The sequence below is a fragment of the Mesoplodon mirus genome, assembly GCF_964341445.2.
Source record: "Mesoplodon mirus genome assembly, chromosome: 8".
NCBI lineage: Eukaryota > Metazoa > Chordata > Mammalia > Artiodactyla > Ziphiidae > Mesoplodon > Mesoplodon mirus.
Genome location: NC_138984.1, coordinates 82,790,923 through 82,811,598, shown reverse-complemented (window position 1 = coordinate 82,811,598; position 20,676 = coordinate 82,790,923). Strand labels below are relative to the sequence as shown.

General features: G+C 40.5%; 1 protein-coding gene across 1 annotated transcript; it reads right to left on the bottom strand.

Moving 5' to 3' along the window:
• Positions 1 to 505: 505 nt before the first annotated feature.
• B3GALT1 (beta-1,3-galactosyltransferase 1) lies at positions 506 to 1,801 on the bottom strand. Its single transcript, XM_082630458.1, has one exon. It carries the CDS (start codon positions 1,717 to 1,719, stop codon positions 739 to 741), a length of 981 nt encoding a protein of 326 aa, XP_082486584.1. The 5' UTR covers positions 1,720 to 1,801; the 3' UTR covers positions 506 to 738.
• Between the last annotated feature and the right edge of the window lie 18,875 nt (positions 1,802 to 20,676).

The window sequence follows — 20,676 nt, the reverse complement described above, 5'->3', positions numbered from 1 at the left end:
CATTTAGCAAAATCTCCTTGGAGGCACCTGGTAATATTTGTTCTGAAAGAGCAGGAAAAAAAAATTCTCCTGTTTATTTTGTTACGTAGCATTTTATATACATTCTACTCGCTGACCAGGTTTAATCCTTGGATGAGCAAGCAGAGTTGTCTTCCAAACGTACAGAATATTTAATTCTCAAGTTTAAATTCCCATTTATTTAACTGCAGCCTTCCTGCCAGTACTAAGTTCATTTCTCGGTGGAACTGCAAATACTGTACACATTACATGGCAATATATGTAAAAATTCAATGTAACAGCATACACAGTATTAATAATCACATCCAGTGTGTCTCCCTGACTGTGCATTATTTCTGAATTGTTTTTGAACAAGTGTTATTTACTTATTTACTTTTGCAGAGAGGATATGAAGACATTACCGTGAGTTCTAGTTTCCCAGAACCAGATTTTTATCTCAGATGCACAGTATGTAAATCCTAGCAGTTGTTTTTGAGATAAATGCAATACTTCAGGACCTGAGAATGAAATCTGGCCCTTTTAACTCATGTATTATTTCTATGAGCAGAGCTTAACACGTATAAATTGGCAATCCAAGAAAGGAACTAGGAGTGGGAAGAAAAGCACTTTTTACAAAACCCCTTCACCAGTTCATTTCCTCTGGTGACACCTGTAAAATACCTACACCCTAGGCCTCATTTCTTAAAAAAGAAAAGAAACGTATTTACATTGGTAAAAATCCTAACATCTGAGATGTTTCTTGCTTGACATGTCATTCCAGATTCTGTGCATTTCTTCTGGAGAGATCTGATGCACGGTGATAACTCGGCGATACCTACACAAACTGTAGGCCATTTTCCAGTGATTGAAGCCACTGTTCTGGAAAGGATGGATGCCCAGCTTTCGAAGACACAGTCCCACATATACATCTTCCAGGTGAAGCAGCCTGGTGTGGAGTGAGGTCTTGTAAATGAGTTCAGCCACATCAGCTGAAAAGATATAGCCAGTCCCCGAGCAGAAGGGTGGGTAGTTACTGTCAGGGTACAAATCCCTGGGCATATACCACTTACTGCGGACATCTCGGATTGGCCCTCCATTGATGACATAGCCAGTAAAATACCTTCTTCTTGGCTTGGTGGAGGGTTTTAATAGTTTATAAATAAGGTTGTCCATGTTGACAAAAATGTCGCTGTCTGTTTTCATGACATACTTGGCTTTTGAACAAAAAGTGGCCACCCATCTCATCCCCATTAAGGTTTTGAGGGTAAGGTTATGGTAGGAATCAATGAAGTCCTCCACGATAATGTCGTGAAAGATTTGGCTTTCTTGCTCCACCATCTGATTGAGAACGGGATCAGCGTTCTTGCCCAGGAGGAAGAGAGTGGCTATCTTGATCCCTTTAAAGTTGTTCTCATCCCCCCAGGTCTCTCGGATCGCCTGCCGGGCATCGAATTCTTTATGGGTGGTGCTGATGAGGATAACAAGGAAAGGAATGTTTTTCTCACATTTGTTGGGCTCATTTATAAGAAATTCAAAAGAATGGGGGTTTATAGGTCGAGTTCTTATGTTGCCAAAGGTGAAGTTTTTCCTGGCAACTGTCAGATGGCTGAATGGCTTGGAGCCAGTGTAGGAAGAAGTAGGGCGAGTTACACTCAAGTACCAGAGAGCGCTGGCCCAGCACACGACGGTCAACACGTATAAACAGGAGACCTTTGAAGCCATTGTCTTGAGAGCACGTCTATTCCCAGTATCGAAGAGTATGCCTTCTTGGCATTAGTTTCTTTTCATTTGGCAAAGGTAGCATATTACTAGTAAATCTTAAAGTTCGACAGAGAAGCGTGAGTGCAGGACTGTCCATGGGTCTCAGTGGCCGTCTGGCACCTCTGCATTCACTCTACTTTTCTCCAAATCTGATACAAGGGTCCAGGTCTCATAAATCTTCCTCTTAACTCTGCAAAATCAAAGTACAGTTGTCATTCAGATTTATTTAGTCATTTCACATCCTCAAATAAACATAATAAGGGTATAAGGATTACCCATGCTGATTAAAGTAAACACAGGCATTCATTTCCATCAGTATTGACAACTCCCTGACACAAGCATTCTACCTTTCTTCCCTTGATAGAAGTTGTTTATGGATATTCATAGCTCCATGGTATTAGCAAATACATTATAAATTATAGATGAACATGAAGGAAACTGAATATTCGTAGTTTTAAAAAAGATTCCCCCTCTTCACAAGAGGCCTTCTTTGCAGTTAAATATCAATACTTTCTGATGCTAAAGTCTTCTTTCAACCAGGAAAATCTCACACATGGCCTCATATCTTCCATTTTTCTCAAGTCCAAGTTTTTGTTTGCTTGATTCTGATGAAGTAATCAGTTCTCAACATCTCCTTGTTTTCTCTAGCCCCGTTCTTGAAAATGTGTCGATCACCACTGGAAAATCTTTGCTGAAATTGTCTTCCTTGGCTTTGACTTAGAAGTAATTCCCAACTTTTCTCACTTTTTTCCTTATTTTGGCTCTCACAAATGTTAGTTCTTCATTCTCAGTTTTCTGTGACGCTTCGTATGGAGAATATCCTTACCCCTCATGCATGGAGACCATGGCCCTAGTGTCCTTCAGAGAGTGAGCAGCATTCATTTTGGAGCTGATCTAGATGGTATCGCTTTTTGTGGTTTTCAGCAATTCACGCTTATGTTCTTTTGGTGAAATTATACTGTCCTCTTTTAATTCTTTTTACTTACTTACACTTGCCTATAAACATGGCAGGAGTATAATAAGGGAGACCATTGAGGTTGGGGGCCACAAATTCAATGGAGATGTGATAGAGCACTTTAACTGATGTTCAAATGAAAAAGTTGTCCTTCAGAACCGTAATCCTTTCTAGAACTTCAGCTGCTATCGTGCCAGTCAAAAATATATGCCAGGTTACAACAACCATTCATGTAAAAAATGATCTCTTCCTTCTTAGTTAGATCAAAGTGTGCAAAATGTGTCTTGGAAGACAGAGATAGCAGATAATGGATATCAGTTTCACCAAAGTCTGCTTCAAAGAAAACTAACCACTTAAATGTATAGACTGTGTTGAAAGAATTTAACTGGGATTACAGATTGAAAATCATGTTTCCAAGCACAATAGTCATAATGAAATGAAAAGACATGATGGGCAACAGCAGAGGTAATACACATCTTCTTGTCTAAGCCAAGCACTGACTGTGAACATATGATCCGCATGAGACCAGCAATAACTCAGCGCAGTTATGGTTCTAACTAAATGAATATTAGAATGGTTTCAAGCAGCATGACTCTAGGCATAGTCAGGCCTTCATCCAACCCATATTAAGTACTCTCTAAATATAGGCTCCAGTATCCTTGGCCTTCTGGAGGGAATTTCTGCTCTAAAAATAAAAAGGATGTGATGTGCAGCAACCTTTGAAACTTTAAGCAGTAAGCCAAAGGAAGTGTGAGAAATCAGCAACAGAGAGTTTAGAAAAGGGTTTCTCACCTTGGGATATACAGACATCGACTCCATTTGAATGCCAAAGGGACGCGAGTGAGTCTCAAGATGGTACTAGAAACCAAACTTTCTCCACCATTGTCCTAGCCTAGGATCTGATTCTTATGAGCCTACCTTTATCATCATATAGCCCTTGTCACCTTTCATAGTTTCCTACTAAACTGTGAGCCACCTATCACTGAACTGTGAAGGGGCTCCCCAAAAGCATCACCTGGAAGAGGCTTCTACCAGGTTCTCTTCTGAAGCCACTAATCAGGCTATCAATCGGGGGTTAATGGTGTGCTGCAATGTATTGGAAAAACAGAAATAGAACCCATATGCCTCCTCAAGGAACTCACAGTCTAGGAGGAAAGACGTCAAGTGAATGATTAAAGCAGTGGGATAAACATTCTCATCATAAGGCTAATGGAGTGCATAGGAGAGGTGGGCTGGTGGACAGGGCATGGGAGAACTAGGGATGGTCCTGCAGACTGTGCAGAGTGCTGCTCCAAAGGGACCATTCTCCTAAACTGCAATGTGAGTCCCAGGCTCCATCTGCTCCCAGAGTCTAACAATGAGGTTGCCTTGGGGACAATGCCATGGAAAGTTCATAGAGTCTAAGCTGAATCTTCAAGGACATCTAGGAATTATCAGGATGAGGGTGGGGCATTCCAGGCAGTGGGACCAGCATACGCAAAGGCATAAAATGAAAGAGCCTAGTGTGTGCCAGGGCTGTAGAGTAAAGGAAGAAGACACGGCGATGGGGTGGTGCCTGTGGAGACAGGCAGGGGGCAGATGGTGAGCGGTGCTCAGAAACTATTCTTAGCCAAGTAGCTGGTTACCCATCTTTGCAAACTAAAGGGCGTAAGGGAGGATTTTACCTTCCCCAAATCCTGTCCACTGATTTTCAATAGCAGTTCATTTTTCCATATTAAGGATATCTATCTCCCATAGCTCTGTGCCCCAGAAGAATAAGCAAAAATTTGTTTGATCTGATAACTTTCTGTACGGTTTTCCAGGAGAAGGGACTCCATAAACACAAGCACCTGGGCAATTTAAAAAGAGCTAAAAGAGGGAGAAATATGAGAGGAATAGGTGAAAGCACGAATAAAGTATATATATTTACAAACCCTTTTCACAGAAGAATGAGCATTCTTCCCTAGACAGCTAACAAACATGATACTTCTTACCATTGTTACTGTAGGTCTCATTTAAAAATGTGTACAGTGCACCAGGCACTGTGCTATGCGCTGTATTCAATGCCATGGATTTTACAGAGCTTCGTTCCTCACAGTTTTACAAGGGAGATATTTTCTCCATTTTACAGATGAGAGAATGGAAACTTAGAGATAATAAGTAGCTTGTTCAAGATCACACAGCAGGTGAGTGACCCGTAAGTAGTCATCCCAAGTTTCCTAAGGCCTGTTAGGACAACAGGCAAAATCTTGCATGGGAAAGCCCAGGGTGGAAGGGATTATCTCAGGCTGCTATTCTCCCAGGATCCACAGGTTTATTTTCTTAGATGTGTGTCCATTGCTTGAATTTTTTTCTAGTTTTTGGTTTGCTACCCACCACACTACACCAATTCTGAAGGGATCCTTGGTCATCAAAAAATGGTGATTTGCAAAGAGTACATTAAAGCCTGAAGATGCTGGGGGTGGGGGAGAGCTTTAGAAATTGAAATGGTTCAGAAACACTGCAGTTCCCTTTCTCTGAAGTCCTGCAACACACACACACACACACACACACAGTCACACACTGAAAGAATCACTCTTTCTATTGACTTATTTTTCATACGAGAACAAAAGTAGGCACAGTGTTACATCTTGGTCACCAATAAAAGAGAGGATTTGAAATGGGAACAGGAACCAGCCAGAATCTGAAGAGCGGCCAAGGATAATGTGGACCCACAGCAAGGGGTGCTCAAAAACGTTCTTTTTGCTCACAACCAAACAAATCTCTCAGGTGGCCAAACAAGCACAAAAATAGACCTCTGGACCAGAAATAGTCATATAAGTAAAGACAGGAGAGAGTAGCTTGGTGCATTTAATGTTAACGAGTAATTTCATATATGTTGGATTAAGTAGATGGTAATGGGCCAGATGTCCTTGTTGTACTCCTTGAGTAACTTGCTGTGTGGCTTTCTGTGCCTTAGTAGCCTTGGGTATAAAATAAGGGCAAAAGTAACATCTGCTTTACTTCCAAATACGTTAAAGGTATTAATTGTTTGAGTTTCCGGGGAAAGAGTGTAATACAGACAGATGGTATTAGGATACAAAGAGCAAGTTCTAATGGGGCGAGGGGATTCTGTCAGTCCATCAGTTCATGATTTGGGATCCAGGCACATACATTGATCAATCCTTCTAGATACATAGGATTGCTGTCAGTTTTTTGGGTTAGTGACTACACTGTACAGATTTTCTTGCTACAGAACTCTATCATCTTCCTGGAAAACTCAAAGACAAAGGTGTACCGAAAATCTAAGAAAATTCATCAGCTGAAAAGTTCTGGGGAAGAAGCTGAGCGTCACACAGCAGAATCCTCCAGAGGGTTATTTTAGTTTTACAAGATTGAAAAAAAAACCCTGTTAAACAGACACGTTAATGTATCAGTAAAGTAGAAAGCGAAACACAAAACATTTGTTATTCCTTTCAGCAGCCCTACCGCAACTGCAGACACTGATGACACATTAACTTGTCATCCATTAAAGACAAACCCCTCCACACTCTTGCACTGTCGGTGGGAATGTAAATTGATACAGCCACTATGGAGAACAGTATGGAGGTTCCTTAAAAAGCTAAAAATAGAACTACCATATGACCCAGCAATTCCACTACTGGGCCTATACCCTGAGAAAACCATAATTCAAAAAGAGTCATGTACCAAAATGTTCATCGCAGCTCTATTTACAATAGCCAGGACATGGAAGCAACCTAAGTGTCCATCGATAGATGAATGGATAAAGAAGATGTGGCACATATATACAATGGAATATTACTCAGCCATAAAAAGAAACGAAATTGAGATATTTGTAGTGAGGTGGATAGACCTAGAGTCTGTCATACAGAGTGAAGTAAGTCAGAAAGAGAAAAACAAATACCGTATGCTAACACATATATATGGAATCTAAGGGGAAAAAAAAAGGTCATGAAGAACCTAGGGGTAAGACCGGAATAAAGACACAGACCTACTAGAGAATGGACTTGAGGATATGGGGAGGGGGAAGGGTAAGCTGTGACAAAGTGAGAGGGTGGCATGGACATATATACACTACCAAACGTAAAATAGATAGCTAGTGGGAAGCAGCCGCATAGCACAGGGAGATCAGCTCGTTGGTTTGTGACCACGTAGAGGGGTGGGATAGGGAGGGTGGGAGGGAGGGAGACGCAAGAGGGAAGAGATATGGGAACATATGTATATGTATAACTGATTCACTTTGTTATAAAGCAGAAACTAACACACCATTGTAAAGCAATTATACTCCAATAAAGATGTTAAAAAGAAAAAAACATTCAACTAGAATATTTAAAAGATTCCACCCACCCCCTCCACCCGGCGGCCTTACTGTGTTGCAGATTACCTCATTCACAGAACACCTTCGGTAACCATGCACCTTCACCTTTCAGAAAGTTAATGGGGCAGAATTTTCAATTTGAGAAGCACATGTTTCTCCTAGAAATTGCATCCTGGATAGTCTGTTATTTTGAGTAATTTATTTTTTACAAAGCCCCTGAATCTGCTAAAAGTTCTGTTGTATAGCCAGAGGTCAGTCCCAAGAGCAAGTGGGTAGTGTCCCTTGGGTGACCTGTGCATAGTTTGGGTGCCAAGTTCATGTCCTTCTCCATCATAGTTCAAGCAGGCACAAGTCAACTCTGATTTCCTAAGCCTTGGTTACCACTGAGTTGGCTTGACAATTATTTCAGCTGCCCTACACCCGCGGGCAAGGCTGCAGGGGCCCCAGCAAAAGGCCTGCTTCCACTCTCTGGTGTCTCAAGGAATATAATAACTTCTTCATTGGTTCATCAGAGATGCACTGAACACCTGTTGATGCCAGGCACTGTTCTACAAGCTGGGAAGATGGATGGGGAGCTTACTTTCTAGGAGAGGGAGGCAGAAATTAAACACATGATAAATGAATGCAAAAATACGTTCACGTAGAGATAAGTGCTGGGATGTAAATAAAGTGAAGCAATGGAATGAAGACTGAACAGAGGTGGAATGGGGAGGGGCTACTTTAAGTAAATTGGTCTCTCTGAGGGGGTGACACTGGATCTGAGAATAGAAGGTCTTGCTAGTTCTGGTTCAGTCCTTGAGTCTTTCCCTAAGTTTATGTTTCTTAGCTTGGATCTTTGGAATTAATGCTTCCTTAGGAGCATCTTTCTGGTTTTTGACCTCTGCCCCTCCCTCACTTTTTGGATTTTCTTGGCTTCATGTTTCTCAGCTGTGGCCATTCCGCCCACTCCTGCAAATGCCCTCAGCTTCTAGATATGTAGGTTACCTACTGTCTTAGTTTGCTATGGCTGCCATGACAAAGTAGCACAGAGTGGAAGCTTAAATGACATAAATGCATTGCTTCACAGTCCTAAAGGCTGTTAGTCTGAACAGATGTTGGCAGGGCTGGCCTCTTCTGGGGACTCTGAGGGAGAAATCTGTCCCATGCCTCTCTCCTAGCTTCTGAGGGTTTGCTGGCCATCTCTGGTGCTCCCGGCTTGTAGATGCATCACCCAGATCTCTGCCTTCATCTTTACTTGGCGTTCTCCCTGTATGTGTCTCTGTGTCCAAATTCCCCCCTCCCCTTTTTTTTTGGCAATACGTGGGCCTCTCACTGCCATGGCCTCTCCCGTTGCGGAGCACAGGCTCCGGACACGCAGGCCCAGCAGCCATGGCTCACGGACCCAGCCGCACCGCGGCATGTGGGATCTTCCCGGACCGGGGCACGAACCTGTGTCCCCTGCATTGGCAGGTGGACTCTCAACCACTGCGCCACCAGGGAAGCCCCCAAATTTCCCCTTTTTTATAAGGACACCAGTCATATTAGATTAGGGCTCACTCCAATGACCTCATTTAAAACCCTGCTTCCAAATAAGGTCACATTCTGAAGTACTGGGGCTGGGACTTCAGTATGTCTTTTCGGAGAGACATAATTCCACCTCTATCAACTACATTCCTGGGTAGCAACAAAATGAAATACTTTGCTTGACAAGACTTCACTCCTCCACACATTTTATTTTCTTGATTTAAACAGGTAAATCCTTGGGTTTTGGTAAATTAACTTTGAAAGGATGAACAATTTGTAACTAGCATTCAAAGGAGGATGAAACACAAGTGCGAAACGGGACACAAAGTTTGGTTTGCTTTTACATTAAAACAAGCTAGTTCAGATGACTTTTTAAGACCAGGTGAAGAATATGGGACAGTTTATTTATTTTACTTAAGCAGTCCTTTGTTCCTGCCACTTCTCTTTCCTTTGGATCCCCCCTTAAAAACACTAATTAGTTGAGAAAGCTATGTCAGGGATGTGGCCAATTTTCCAAAAGGTTGGGGCCAACAGTTCTTGAAATACTGACTTGGTTTCTAGAGAATAAGGACAATTCTCCTGGTCAGCTGAAATTACCAGCATGTCTATTATTCTATTTCTATTAGAGCCAATTTTGAATATTCAGAGACCACATGGCACTACAGAAATGGTCTTAACATTAAAATCCACATAGCAACTTTAAAATCATGGTGTAGAAAGATAAACCAGTTGAAAAAAAATAAGCCCATTTTTAACCAGTTAAAAGAGGAATGAAAAGAAGACAGAAATTCAGAAAGAGAGAGAGAGAGAGAGAGAGAAAGGACTAAATACTAGTGCTTATGAAATGCTCTTGAAATGAATGAGAAGCTGGCTGTACAACACATCGTGGTAGTGAGTAGGGTAAAAGAGATTCGTTCTGAAAAATGTTTTGATCTCAGATGGCTTTCCTCAGAGCTGGTCTATCGGTGAAATCAAAGAATCTTCATTCTGTGGGGAAATCCAGGAACTCAGGCTGCAGGAGAACTAATTGATAAACGAGCCCCAAAGGCCAGAGAGTCTACTCAGCAGCACTGATTTAGCGAATGGTTATCTTGATGCCATACTAGCTCCCTTCCTCTCGCTCTTGTAATTATGTTCTAAATAAGCACAGGAAGAAATAAAGCACTGGTCCTTGAAGGCAGAATTTCATAAACCATTATATTATACACCTTGCTAACTTATTTCAAATCACAGAGGGCTGACCTTTCTTTGAAGTAAGCCTCCGTGGCTGTGGAACGCACCATATACCAATAAAGTCGAAATCCCTGAATGCTCGTAGAAGTTAAGTGTTCTGACTCCTTTGCCTCAGAAAGACAAAGAGCTAATCTGTTCTTTAAAAAAAATTTAATTATGAAGTCTTTCAAAGAGACCCCATAATTGAACTTACCCAACAGATCATTTGCAACGAGGAAGTGGCAGAAAGCAAAAGGTAATATTCGTCATAACTTAGCAGTTGAAGTCATTTCCTTCTCAAATCTGGAAGAAATTATTTGAACTTTCTTTCTTCAGTTCAGTATACCTTGAAATTTATTGAAAAGGCCTTTATAAATCCCTGCATTCAGAAGAATGGGGCCAACTTGAAAGAGGAGTGGTTGGGATGAGGATGCCTTTGTATGGGCTTAGGGCTCCTGCTATTCTGGAAGCTACATTCTATTTCACTGCAGAAAAAGAGCACTTCGAATTAGAAGGGAAGATTATAGCTTTCTTCAAATCAATGGGTTGCCCTAGTTCTAGAATTCAGGGAATTTTTAAACATCGCTACAATCCCCTCAGGAAAAAATGAAAATGAGGATATCTCATTTTAAATAAATGCTTGGCTTCCTTTGCAGCAATGGATATTGTGTCTTTTTTTTTTTTTTTTTTTTTACGGTACGCAGGCCTCTCACTGTCGTGGCCTCTCCTGTTGTGGAGCACAGGCTCTGGACATGCACGCTCAGCGGCCATGGCTCACGGGCCCAGCCGCTCCGCGGCATGTGGGATCTTCTCAGACCGGGGCACGAACCCGTGTCCCCTGCATCGGCAGGTGGACTCTCAACCATTGCGCCACCAGGGAAGCCCGATATTATGTCTTGACTGCCTTATATGAGACACGTTTTTAAAGATGGGCAGGGCAATCACTTATTTAATCATAGGAGCTTGGGAATCTGGTAATGTGGTCAGGCCTTGGATAAGGGCTTCTCTACTGGGAAAGGAAATGCCAGGATGTTTCATTACAGATTTGGAAGAGCATGGGAGGGAAGACATCCTGCTAATATAAACAGCAGCTGGGAGAATTTAAAAATGATGAGCCATGTGATACCCAAAAGAGTTTTCACTTGGCCCATTATTTTGGGGGGAAACTGATAAAAATGGCTATTTTTAGAAACCAGAAAGATGTTAGTGTATTACTGCCTGAAATTTACAAAGTCTAAGGAGAGATATTTCTTAGACAGCTCACCACAGAGAGATAATATTATTTTAAGTCAAATTTCAAAGAATGATGTAAGTACCATTTAGCAACTGATAACATATGGATGAGAATTTGCAATTTTTATTTTCTTTTTTTCTCCCTTTTCTAACTTGAACACCCCTTTATACAATATCACTTAACTGGAATACGTAATAGCCAAAAATAATTTCATGTAGATGCTGTCAATGGAAATTATTCTGTAGGCAGTCAATCTTATGGCACTGGGAGAACTGGATTCAACTTCCTGATTTTAGTCATTGGTTCTGAACTCAGTGCATCTCTCTGCCTTGTTTCCTCATCTATCAAATGAGAATGGTAACATCTGGACACACTTTGCAGGGTGAGTGTAAGGATCAAATTTCAAAAATTATTTTAAAGTAATTTGTAAGCTGAACACTGTGACATGAATTAGAAGTATTATCATTGTTAATATAAACATGATAAAGACAAATCCTGAGACGATTACCTATAAAATGTTTCCTGAGCAATGATCAGTCAATGCATCTTGAGTATGTAGTACAAAAGCAGTTTTCTGACTTGGCTGTTGCTCCAAAAAGCTTAGTATTTCCAGTTGAATGTTTTCATAAGAAATTTCAAGGTCATTTTATATTGTCTATATTAAAAGGGTCTTGCACTTTGGCCAAAAAAATGGGGGGTTTATGCAAGTTAGAGGAAACATCATTATGAGTATTATTATTAGCACTAACGTGATGTAGAATTAAGTCTTCTCAAATAGGACTTAAGAATATGAAAAATCTACCAGATTTAAATAGCCCTTTGAGTAGCATTTACATAGCCATAATTAACATTCTATGTACACCAAGACAGCCTGAAATGGCTACGACATGATTCTTTTACAGATGCTTAAGATAAAGCCAATACAAGATTCATGATTTTTTTTCTTTGTAGGATTGTCAAGGTTTTTAATAGAATCTATCAGAAATGTACTATTACAAAGTATCTCATCATTTCAACACTTAACTGAGAGACTAACCAGTTTTCACCATTAGAATTGGCTTTATGAATTGTTCTAGAAATGCACCCAAAGGAATGCCTGGGTGACAATGATGGTTTTGTTTGACAGAGTAGCTTTTGAACCATGCCTTTTTGTTTCTGAAATCTCTGGTTTTGTATATCATTTTCTTAAATTAGTACCTACTGGCCCATCAGATGGAAATGCTGCTGTTTGGTTCATTCTCATTCTCAGTCAACTGCATTGGCTCTTCCCTAGCCTTGCTCCCCTCAAATTGTTGACCAAACACTTGCTCAGCTTCATCCTCATCCGCCGCTACTTTGTGCCTGGGATTTCTATTTCTACACATTCCCTTCTGTTTACAACTTCCTTTTTGCTAAAGGTTCTTATTTCTCCAATGGTTAGACACCCAGCCTGCCAATTTTCATTCTCCTGCCGCCTTGAACTCTTCACCACAATCAACCTTACATAGCTCTCGAATCTGTTTGAGGCTACACTGGACTCCTCTAGCTTGGATTCCACAGGCAGGGATTACAATATCAATCTCTCCATGGGCTTTGGGTTCAAATCTCACTTGTGTGTCATTTCTCCATTTACTCTCCCCACTTCATTAATCCCCCACTCTTGCCTGTCATCTTTCTTCTTACTCCTGTGCCTTTAAATATTGTGGGGTAAGGTCTCATTCTCAAAGAGACTGAGACAGTTTGTCTCCCGGACAAAGCACAGGATTGACAGTAGACAGGAAAAGATTCTAGTTGTAGCTCTGCCACGAAATCTCTTTGGAAACGTACCGCCATCCCCACGCCCCGCCCCCGCCAAATCTCTCTTAGTTTAAAAATTGCATTAATCCTCACTGATCAGAAATTCTGCCACTGGTCCATGTACTTTCAACCCACTCAGTGAAGGTCTCTTCTAGATGTGGTGTTTTCAGCCTCTCCATTCCCATTGGCTCCTCTTCTGTCTTTAGAAGTGCTTATCTGCCCTTGCTTAGAAAAATGACAGGAGTAACAACAAAACCTTCTCCTGACCCTGGCCTCACATTCAATTAGCATGGTATTTTTCTCCTTCATTTCATAACCTCTAAATGAGTGCTCTTTCCTGCTTTTCTTCATTTTCTCACCTATTTAACTCCTGCAATTTATCAGCATGCTACATGATGCCCTCCCTGCTCTCAGCTGCTTTTTTTTTTTTTTTTTTTTTTTTTTTTGCAGTACGCGGGCCTCTCACTGTTGTGGCCTCTCCCGTTGCGGAGCACAGGCTCCGGACGCACAGGCCCAGCGGCCGTGGCTCACGGGCCCAGCCGCTCCGCGGCATATGGGATCCTCCCAGACCGGGGCACGAACCCGTATCCCCTGCATCGGCAGGCGGACTCCCAACCACTGCGCCACCAGGGAGGCCCTCTCAGCTGCTTTTGATACACTTGGTCCCTCTCTTCTTTCAACTCTTACCTAGGATTCCTTCCTACTCATGTCTCTCTGCTCATCTTTTTCATGGTCCTCTGTGTTTTCTTCTCTTCATCCGTCCTCTGCCTGCTCTTTACACTCTCCAAACCAGTACTCAGCCCTCGTTCCAGTCTCATCAGCACGGGGAGCTCATTCTTTTGAGAAAAGGCTTCCGCTGTCAACTTTCCAACAGCGTTCACTGGAAAGATGGAAGAGAGACCAAGGAACTTTACATCTCTTCCCATTTTCAGCACCCCGTTCTCTCTCTCAGACAGGGTATAAATGTCAGCTTGTACCAAAGCAGGGAGACATTTGCCTTCCTTCTGCTTTTTGCTTTCTTTTCCCCTTGTAGACAATATATTTCAGAACACGTGTCCGAGTCTAATTTCTTAAACAGGGAAGTCTGCATCACAGACAAACTCAACAGACATATAGGGCAGGTTTTACTAATGACAACAGAAAGTAAAAAATGATTCTGTGCTTTGTGTTCACCTACATATATGAGAGGTTTTGCTTTTCATTATATTTGAGATGTCAGGCTGTTTCTGAAACTGTGAAAATGTTGTAAAGTCCTATTCAAAGCATTGTTTTACTTGGCCCATTAGAGATGACTTTCCATGAAATTCTGAGGCTATTTTTTGTTTAAGGACTGCATTTTAATAGTCATTTTTTCAGTAAGTCACAGACAGATAGTACAGGTGACTTTTCTAAGAGATTTCAAGCTATTTGCTTTCCTTTTCCCTGATTATATAATTTGAAAACCCATCAGACAGTTTTAAAGTTTTGCAAAAGTAGAATTTAGGAAAGGTCTTTAAGTATAATTGGAAACAGGTCAGTTGTGAAAGGAAATAGTCTTGGAAAAAAATCTCACTTGCCATTCTACATTATATTTCTTCAGTCAAAACTGTAACCATTTTCATGACTGGGTAGATTATCATGGCACATCATTATTAAGATTTTTAAAATCATAATTAATTATTTTGAAATAATATTTTAAATAGTAGTTTCTATTTAATCATTGCTTACTATTTGCTAGGACTATATAAAGTGCTTTAACAAATAATATTTGTTCATACAGTTTACATACTTAGAAGACATACCATTGCTTTCCCTGCCTCTACTCACATCTGTGATGTTCTCTATAGTTTACATAATATCTTGCTAACAATTATAAGAAATAGGCATCCTTGTTCCCATTTTACAGAAGAGGAAACAGACCCAAAGCAACTTGCTCCACCAGCATCTTATAGCTAGTGAGCGATTAAACCTGGATTTAAACCCAAGTCTGTTAAACTGTAATGTGTGGGTCCACACAGTATATTCTGCATTTCACTTTTTACATGGTAGTCAGATTTTAAAAGTTTGTGTTTCTTATTTCCTTTAATAAACAATTATCCATGGAGTAATGTGAGAAATAGGGAAAATTGACTCACAGCTGCTGAAAATATTACCGTGGCTTTAAGGGTCTTTCTGGCCCTGAGATCCTTAGTTTCATAATGTAGATGTGTAGTTATCATTTTTTAATGAGAACTGGAGAAAGGATGAAGGACTCATCCCCATTTACAAGGCTACTCCCTTCACCATATTTAGATATGTAGAAAACCAAACCAATAATGATGCTTAGAGCTCATGCAATTCTATGTCAAAAGGAACAGTTGCTCTTAAGGGATATTTTAATTAAGCTCTGAAGGCCAGATGAGCTACTCATCCCTACCATAATGAAGCACTCATTTTTATGTTGTGGAGAGTGTAAGACTTGGCATCTGAGGCTCTGTCACTTACTAGCTATGTGTCTATAATCAAGTAAATTCTCCACTTACAGTAAATTTGGTAGATTAGCTAACTGATTTCCTATTCTAATCCCCCTTTAGCTTTTCTTCCAGGAAATGGGCCAGTTGTAAAAGAAGCTGAAGTCCAGACTAAATTTCCCAGGTCCCTTTACAACTAGGATAAAGGCATATGACCTAATTTCCACCAATCAGAAGCCTCTGGGCAAGACAAAGATGCAGGAGTGAGCAACAGAAGATGGCAGCTGCTTTCTGGTTATTTGGATTGACTGGAAAGCACATGGAGTGACAAAGGTATCTGGTTCTTCTGGAACTGCTGTGATGAAATTTCCAGCCTCCAAATGTGAACATCGTAGGGGTGAATAGAGGCAGTGGAAGCAATGATGCATCCTCTAAAAGAGCTCCAAATAATTATCAGGCACTGTTTAGGCTGTATTGTTCATGACACTGCTGTCTGGCTGGTTAGTAACCAAATCTGGGTCTTGCCATCCCAGAAATTCCATGAACTACCTAATACCCTTTGACAAGTTCCTTTCTCCTTAACCTGGGAGAGTGGATTCTACTGTTTGTAACTAAGAACCCCAAGCCTTACACCATTCTACTTCTTTAAGGATAAGATGAGATGGTAATCTATTTTTTAGGCTGGTTGTGAGGTACATGGTAAGCTTTAAAATGGCACATAGGGGCTTCCCTGGTGGCGCAGTGGTTAAGAATCTGCCTGCCAATGCAGGGGGCACGGGTTCGATCCCTGGTCCAGGAAGATCCCACATGCCGCGGAGCAACTAAACCCATGAGCCACAACTACTAAGCCTGTGCTCTAGAGCCCGCAAGCCACAACTACTGAGCCCACGTGCCACAACTACTGAAGCCCGTGCGCCTTAGAGCCCGTGCTCTGCAACAAGAGAAGCCACCGCAATGAGAAGCCCGCTCACCTCAACGAAGAGTAGCCCCTGCTCGCCACAACTAGAGAAAGCCCGTGCGCAGCAATGAAGACCCAATGCAGCCATAAATAAATAAACAAACAAACAAACAAATAAATAATTGAATAAGATGTTTTAAAAAATAAAATGGCATAGACATTTTAATTTTTGTTATTATTAATTGCTGGCCACTTAAGCTTTGCTGGAGAGAACTACCAACCACCACAAAATAAATAAATAAGTTTCTGCTATGCTCACCTTGGAAAATGCTGCATAGTATTGCCCATGTGAGGTGCAGCCTTTTGAATTAAGGATTATATTTGAAAACTCTATTATTCTCTCTCCATGTTGTCTAAGAATGTATAGCATATGTCTTTGGACTAGATGTCACTTGGCCCATTTTTTGTGATCTTGCTTAGGGCAAAATACCCTGTATGACAACTGATTATTTCTTTTGGGGAACTGTTGTGCCCCTTTCTCCAAGGTGAATTCACTGAAAACCACACAGCCTTCATTTAAAAATAGGACTCCAAAAATACACTCTCAAAAATTGCCGAAAATTCATTTGGTTCTTTGTGATGTGTTAATTTTACTTATATAAGTATACATGGCATCATACATGTACCCACCCTTGAGTCTGAAGACATGCTGACAACTTATTCTCTGTTCTTTTTTTTGGTCCTCAAAAGGACCACTATAGTTTTGTTTGCACGTATTCACTCATTATATTTGACAATCCCATGATTAAAATTTATAAATGTTACATTAAATATACAAACTGAGGGCTTCCCTGGTGGCACAGTGGTTGAGAATCTGCCTGCCAATGTAGGGGACACGGGTTCGTGCCCCGGTCCAGGAAGATCCCACATGCCACGGAGTGGCTGGGCCCGTAAGCCATGGCCGCTGAGGCTGCGCGTCCGGAGCCTGTGCTCCACAACGGGAGAGGCCACAACAGTGAGAGGCCCGTGTACCGCAAAAAAAAACCCCAAAAACAAAAAACAAACTGAAATGAAAATCCCCTACTTTTAAGGAGCTTATAGTTATAGTAACTATAATCTAGAAGAAATAAGAAATAATTAGTTATGCCACTATAACTGAAACAGTTTATTATTGATGAGGATGACTGGGTTAAATTCATGGAAGAGACAACACTTGACTTAGATTAAAAAATTTTTTTAAATGAAATCTCAACAGGAGAAAAATTGGTTGTCAGGGAGAGACATTCAATGATAAGATGAAAGTACTTGCAAAGAAACAAAGGTGTTAAATTGTTTGATTTATTTGGAGAATTGGGAGCTGTCCAGTATAGCAAATTCCTGGATTCATGACAGAGTGTAGTTAAAATTAAGAATGCAGAGGGAGTCCTTCCTCATGAGTATATTTCTTCTCCACCATACCTTTTACAATTTCTTCATCTTCAATATACTTTCATAACTTTACCATTGATTGTATTTTAGGTTGACTGTTTCTTTATGTCATATGGAAAAACCCCTCAATCCATAGGCTAGTTTCCTCAAGTGCTTTTTAACTGTGTCTCTTTGATAAACTGTAACTTCTGTAAGGGCAAAGATTTTATCTGGCTTTATCACTATTTTATTACTCTCATTATTATGTCTATCTTTATCACTATGCCTAAGCATAATAGCATAGTGTGAGAAATACTGTAGTTAATAAATACATAATTGCTGAGTAAATGGCTTCTAGATAGCCATAAACAGCAATCCATCATCCAACAGTAGCATCAACAAGGGCCCTTTGCTGAGATATCATAGATAAGTGGGCCATATTCTACAGCAAGTATTTATGTGATGTGCTGGAAAGATACACCAGAAGGTGCTTTTTGTAGTCTGGGTGTATGATAACTTTTCCTATGCCGGGCCCTTTTCACAATGCTATTCAAGGCAAATTTTTGCCTCTGATTTAATTCCTGAATTCATGACTTAGTTATAATGATTCTAGATTAAAAATACATTTTCTGGATAAAAGATAAAGTTTCTGTAGGTGACAATAAAACACACATACACACAGTAACTCAGCATTAATAAGAAGAGAAATTCAGGAAACACAGAATTTGCAGCTTTTCTGGGTGAATATTTTTCAAAGTTTTTCACGAGTTGTCAACTGTCACATCCTTGAATTATTATTTCCTGAATGTCTTTCTGAACCGATTTTTAATAAATTATCTGGCTTGCTGTTGTGGTGGGTCATTTATGATCACATCCATCTTGTCCAGTTACAGCAGTAACATGTGTAAATTGGATCTCTAAGGAGTGATAAAGTGATGCAGATAGTGTTTTTCACCTTGGGTTACCATAGCCACAGTCATTACTTACACCAGCTTCTGTACTGTGTTCTTCTATGAAATTCCCTAACAAGATGCTTCACCTCATGTCACATCGAAGCTACTGATAAGAATACATTCATTGAAAAGTTTGGAGCTGACATCATTTCACTGCCAAAATTGCCCTTCCAAAAAATTATCTTCAGAGCTATTGTTAGGTTGATTTTAATATGCTTGGAAATTCTTTATTTATAGAGACCATATGTTGTCAGATTCAAGAGGATAATTTGTATCCTGGGTAATAGGAAGGGGGTGAAGAATAACCCTCTAATAACTGGAAAGTTTTCAAGGCATGAAGCACAAGAGCAATAATGGGCTCCGTGGTTCCCTGGGCATATATCAGTCCCAGAAAACTAGTAGAGAAGTGTTAATGCTTCTGGGTCTCTGGGGAGCTCTAGGGCATGGTTTCTGTGGCAGTTGTCAGAAATCAAGATTATTATTTATTTTCCACTTGGGTCAGAGAGCTAATAAGCAAATAAGTAAATTCCCAATAGGAGTAATATATTCTTCTAAGAGGAAGGAGGAGGTTTTTCAAAGTGCTCTCTTATAGGCAGAGTGATTCCAGCATCCTTATTATTTTGAGTTGTGAGATGCTAAAGGGTGGGAACACTGGGTTAAATGAGGTTCTTCAGATTTACTCACTGCAGGATAGCTCAGAGCCTTTAATATGATCTTTTCCTTTGGGAATCTCAATACACAGATATAACATGGCTCACTGAATTCTGTTATTACCAGTAGCTTCTTGGGAACACAGTTTGGGATGCTGTGGCCTATTGGACAGTAAAGATGCTCCATAACTTCCCTTTTGGAATTATGAATGACTATCACCACTTTTTTGTTATAGTATTTCTTGTTTCTTAAAAAAAATGGTCTAAAAAAAGGCAGACTAGTCACAGCCCTTTTGCTACTTCATGGGGTGAACATAATCCTATTAGAGTATCTATTTTAAAAAATTTCTTGTTTGCCTAGTGCCTTATTACTCTTAATTTTCTTAACTTTTCTCTTTCTAACAGTGTATTTTAAGGCCTTATTGCTTTGGAGAAAGCTTTTGTTTTAGTAGTACACAAAGGATTCATACTCAAGACAGAAAATTTAGAGGATCAAAATAAACAAAAAGAAGAAAATAAAAATCACCCATAATCCTATCAAGCAGATATGAGCATTGTTGACAAGTAGATGTAGATCTTTTATTTGCATTTTAGATATTTTCATTTATAACTATAGGAACATGTTGTGTGGACATTTTTTTTTTTTTGCGGTACGCGGGCCTCTCACTGTTGTGGCCTCTCCCGTTGCGGAGCACAGGCTCCAGACGCGCAGGCTCAGCAGCCATGGCTCACAGGCCCAGCCACTCCGTGGCATGTGGGATCTTCCCGGACCGGGGCACGAACCCGTGTCCCCTGCATTGGCAGGCGGACTCTCAACCACTGCGCCACCAGGGAAGCCCGGTGTGGACATTTTAATATGCTTTTTTTCCACTTAGCAAGCAGGATCAACGCTTTTGCATGCTATTACCTACTCTCATGCCACTTCATTTTCAAACACTGCCATATTTCATTTATGTAATCATTCTTCCACTGTTGGATGTTTAGTCTTAATAAATGTAATAAATCAGGAGTCATCTAGTATTTATCTTTTAGAGGACAACTCTGGAGATTACAGGAAAGCAGGACATGGCCATTTTACATTTAATTATGGTGATGGTAAAGGTAGACTTTTACACTCTAGACTTTTTCCTCGCTAGCGGTAGAGAGGAAAGAGAGGAAAGAGAAGGGTCTTGAGAGGGAGAAGACCTCTGTTCCTTCTTTGGTCTGCCAGTCATTGGCCGGGTGATCATAACCTTTCTGGGCTACGGCCTCCATGGTATGGGGGTAATAATACAAATGAAAGCACTTAGCACTGAGCTTGAACTATATTAAGGACCCCGTTTTTACTCTAGATCCATTTCCCTTCCCTTCTTCAACTTTTTCTTAGGCAGGACTTCATTCACCTCAATAAAAATCCTTAAGACTTTAAACACTGTACAAGAATGACTGTAATATCAGATGGATGTACTTCCTCTAAGTCCACCAAACTTCAGTAAAGGCAGTTATAATATCAGTGGTTCTATCTGAGCAGTGTCAGGGATAAAGAAATACCTAAGTTGTCAAATCCAATGAGGGTTGACTCAGCTCTTTTTTGCTTCCAAAGAAGATACACTGCATCTCATGCA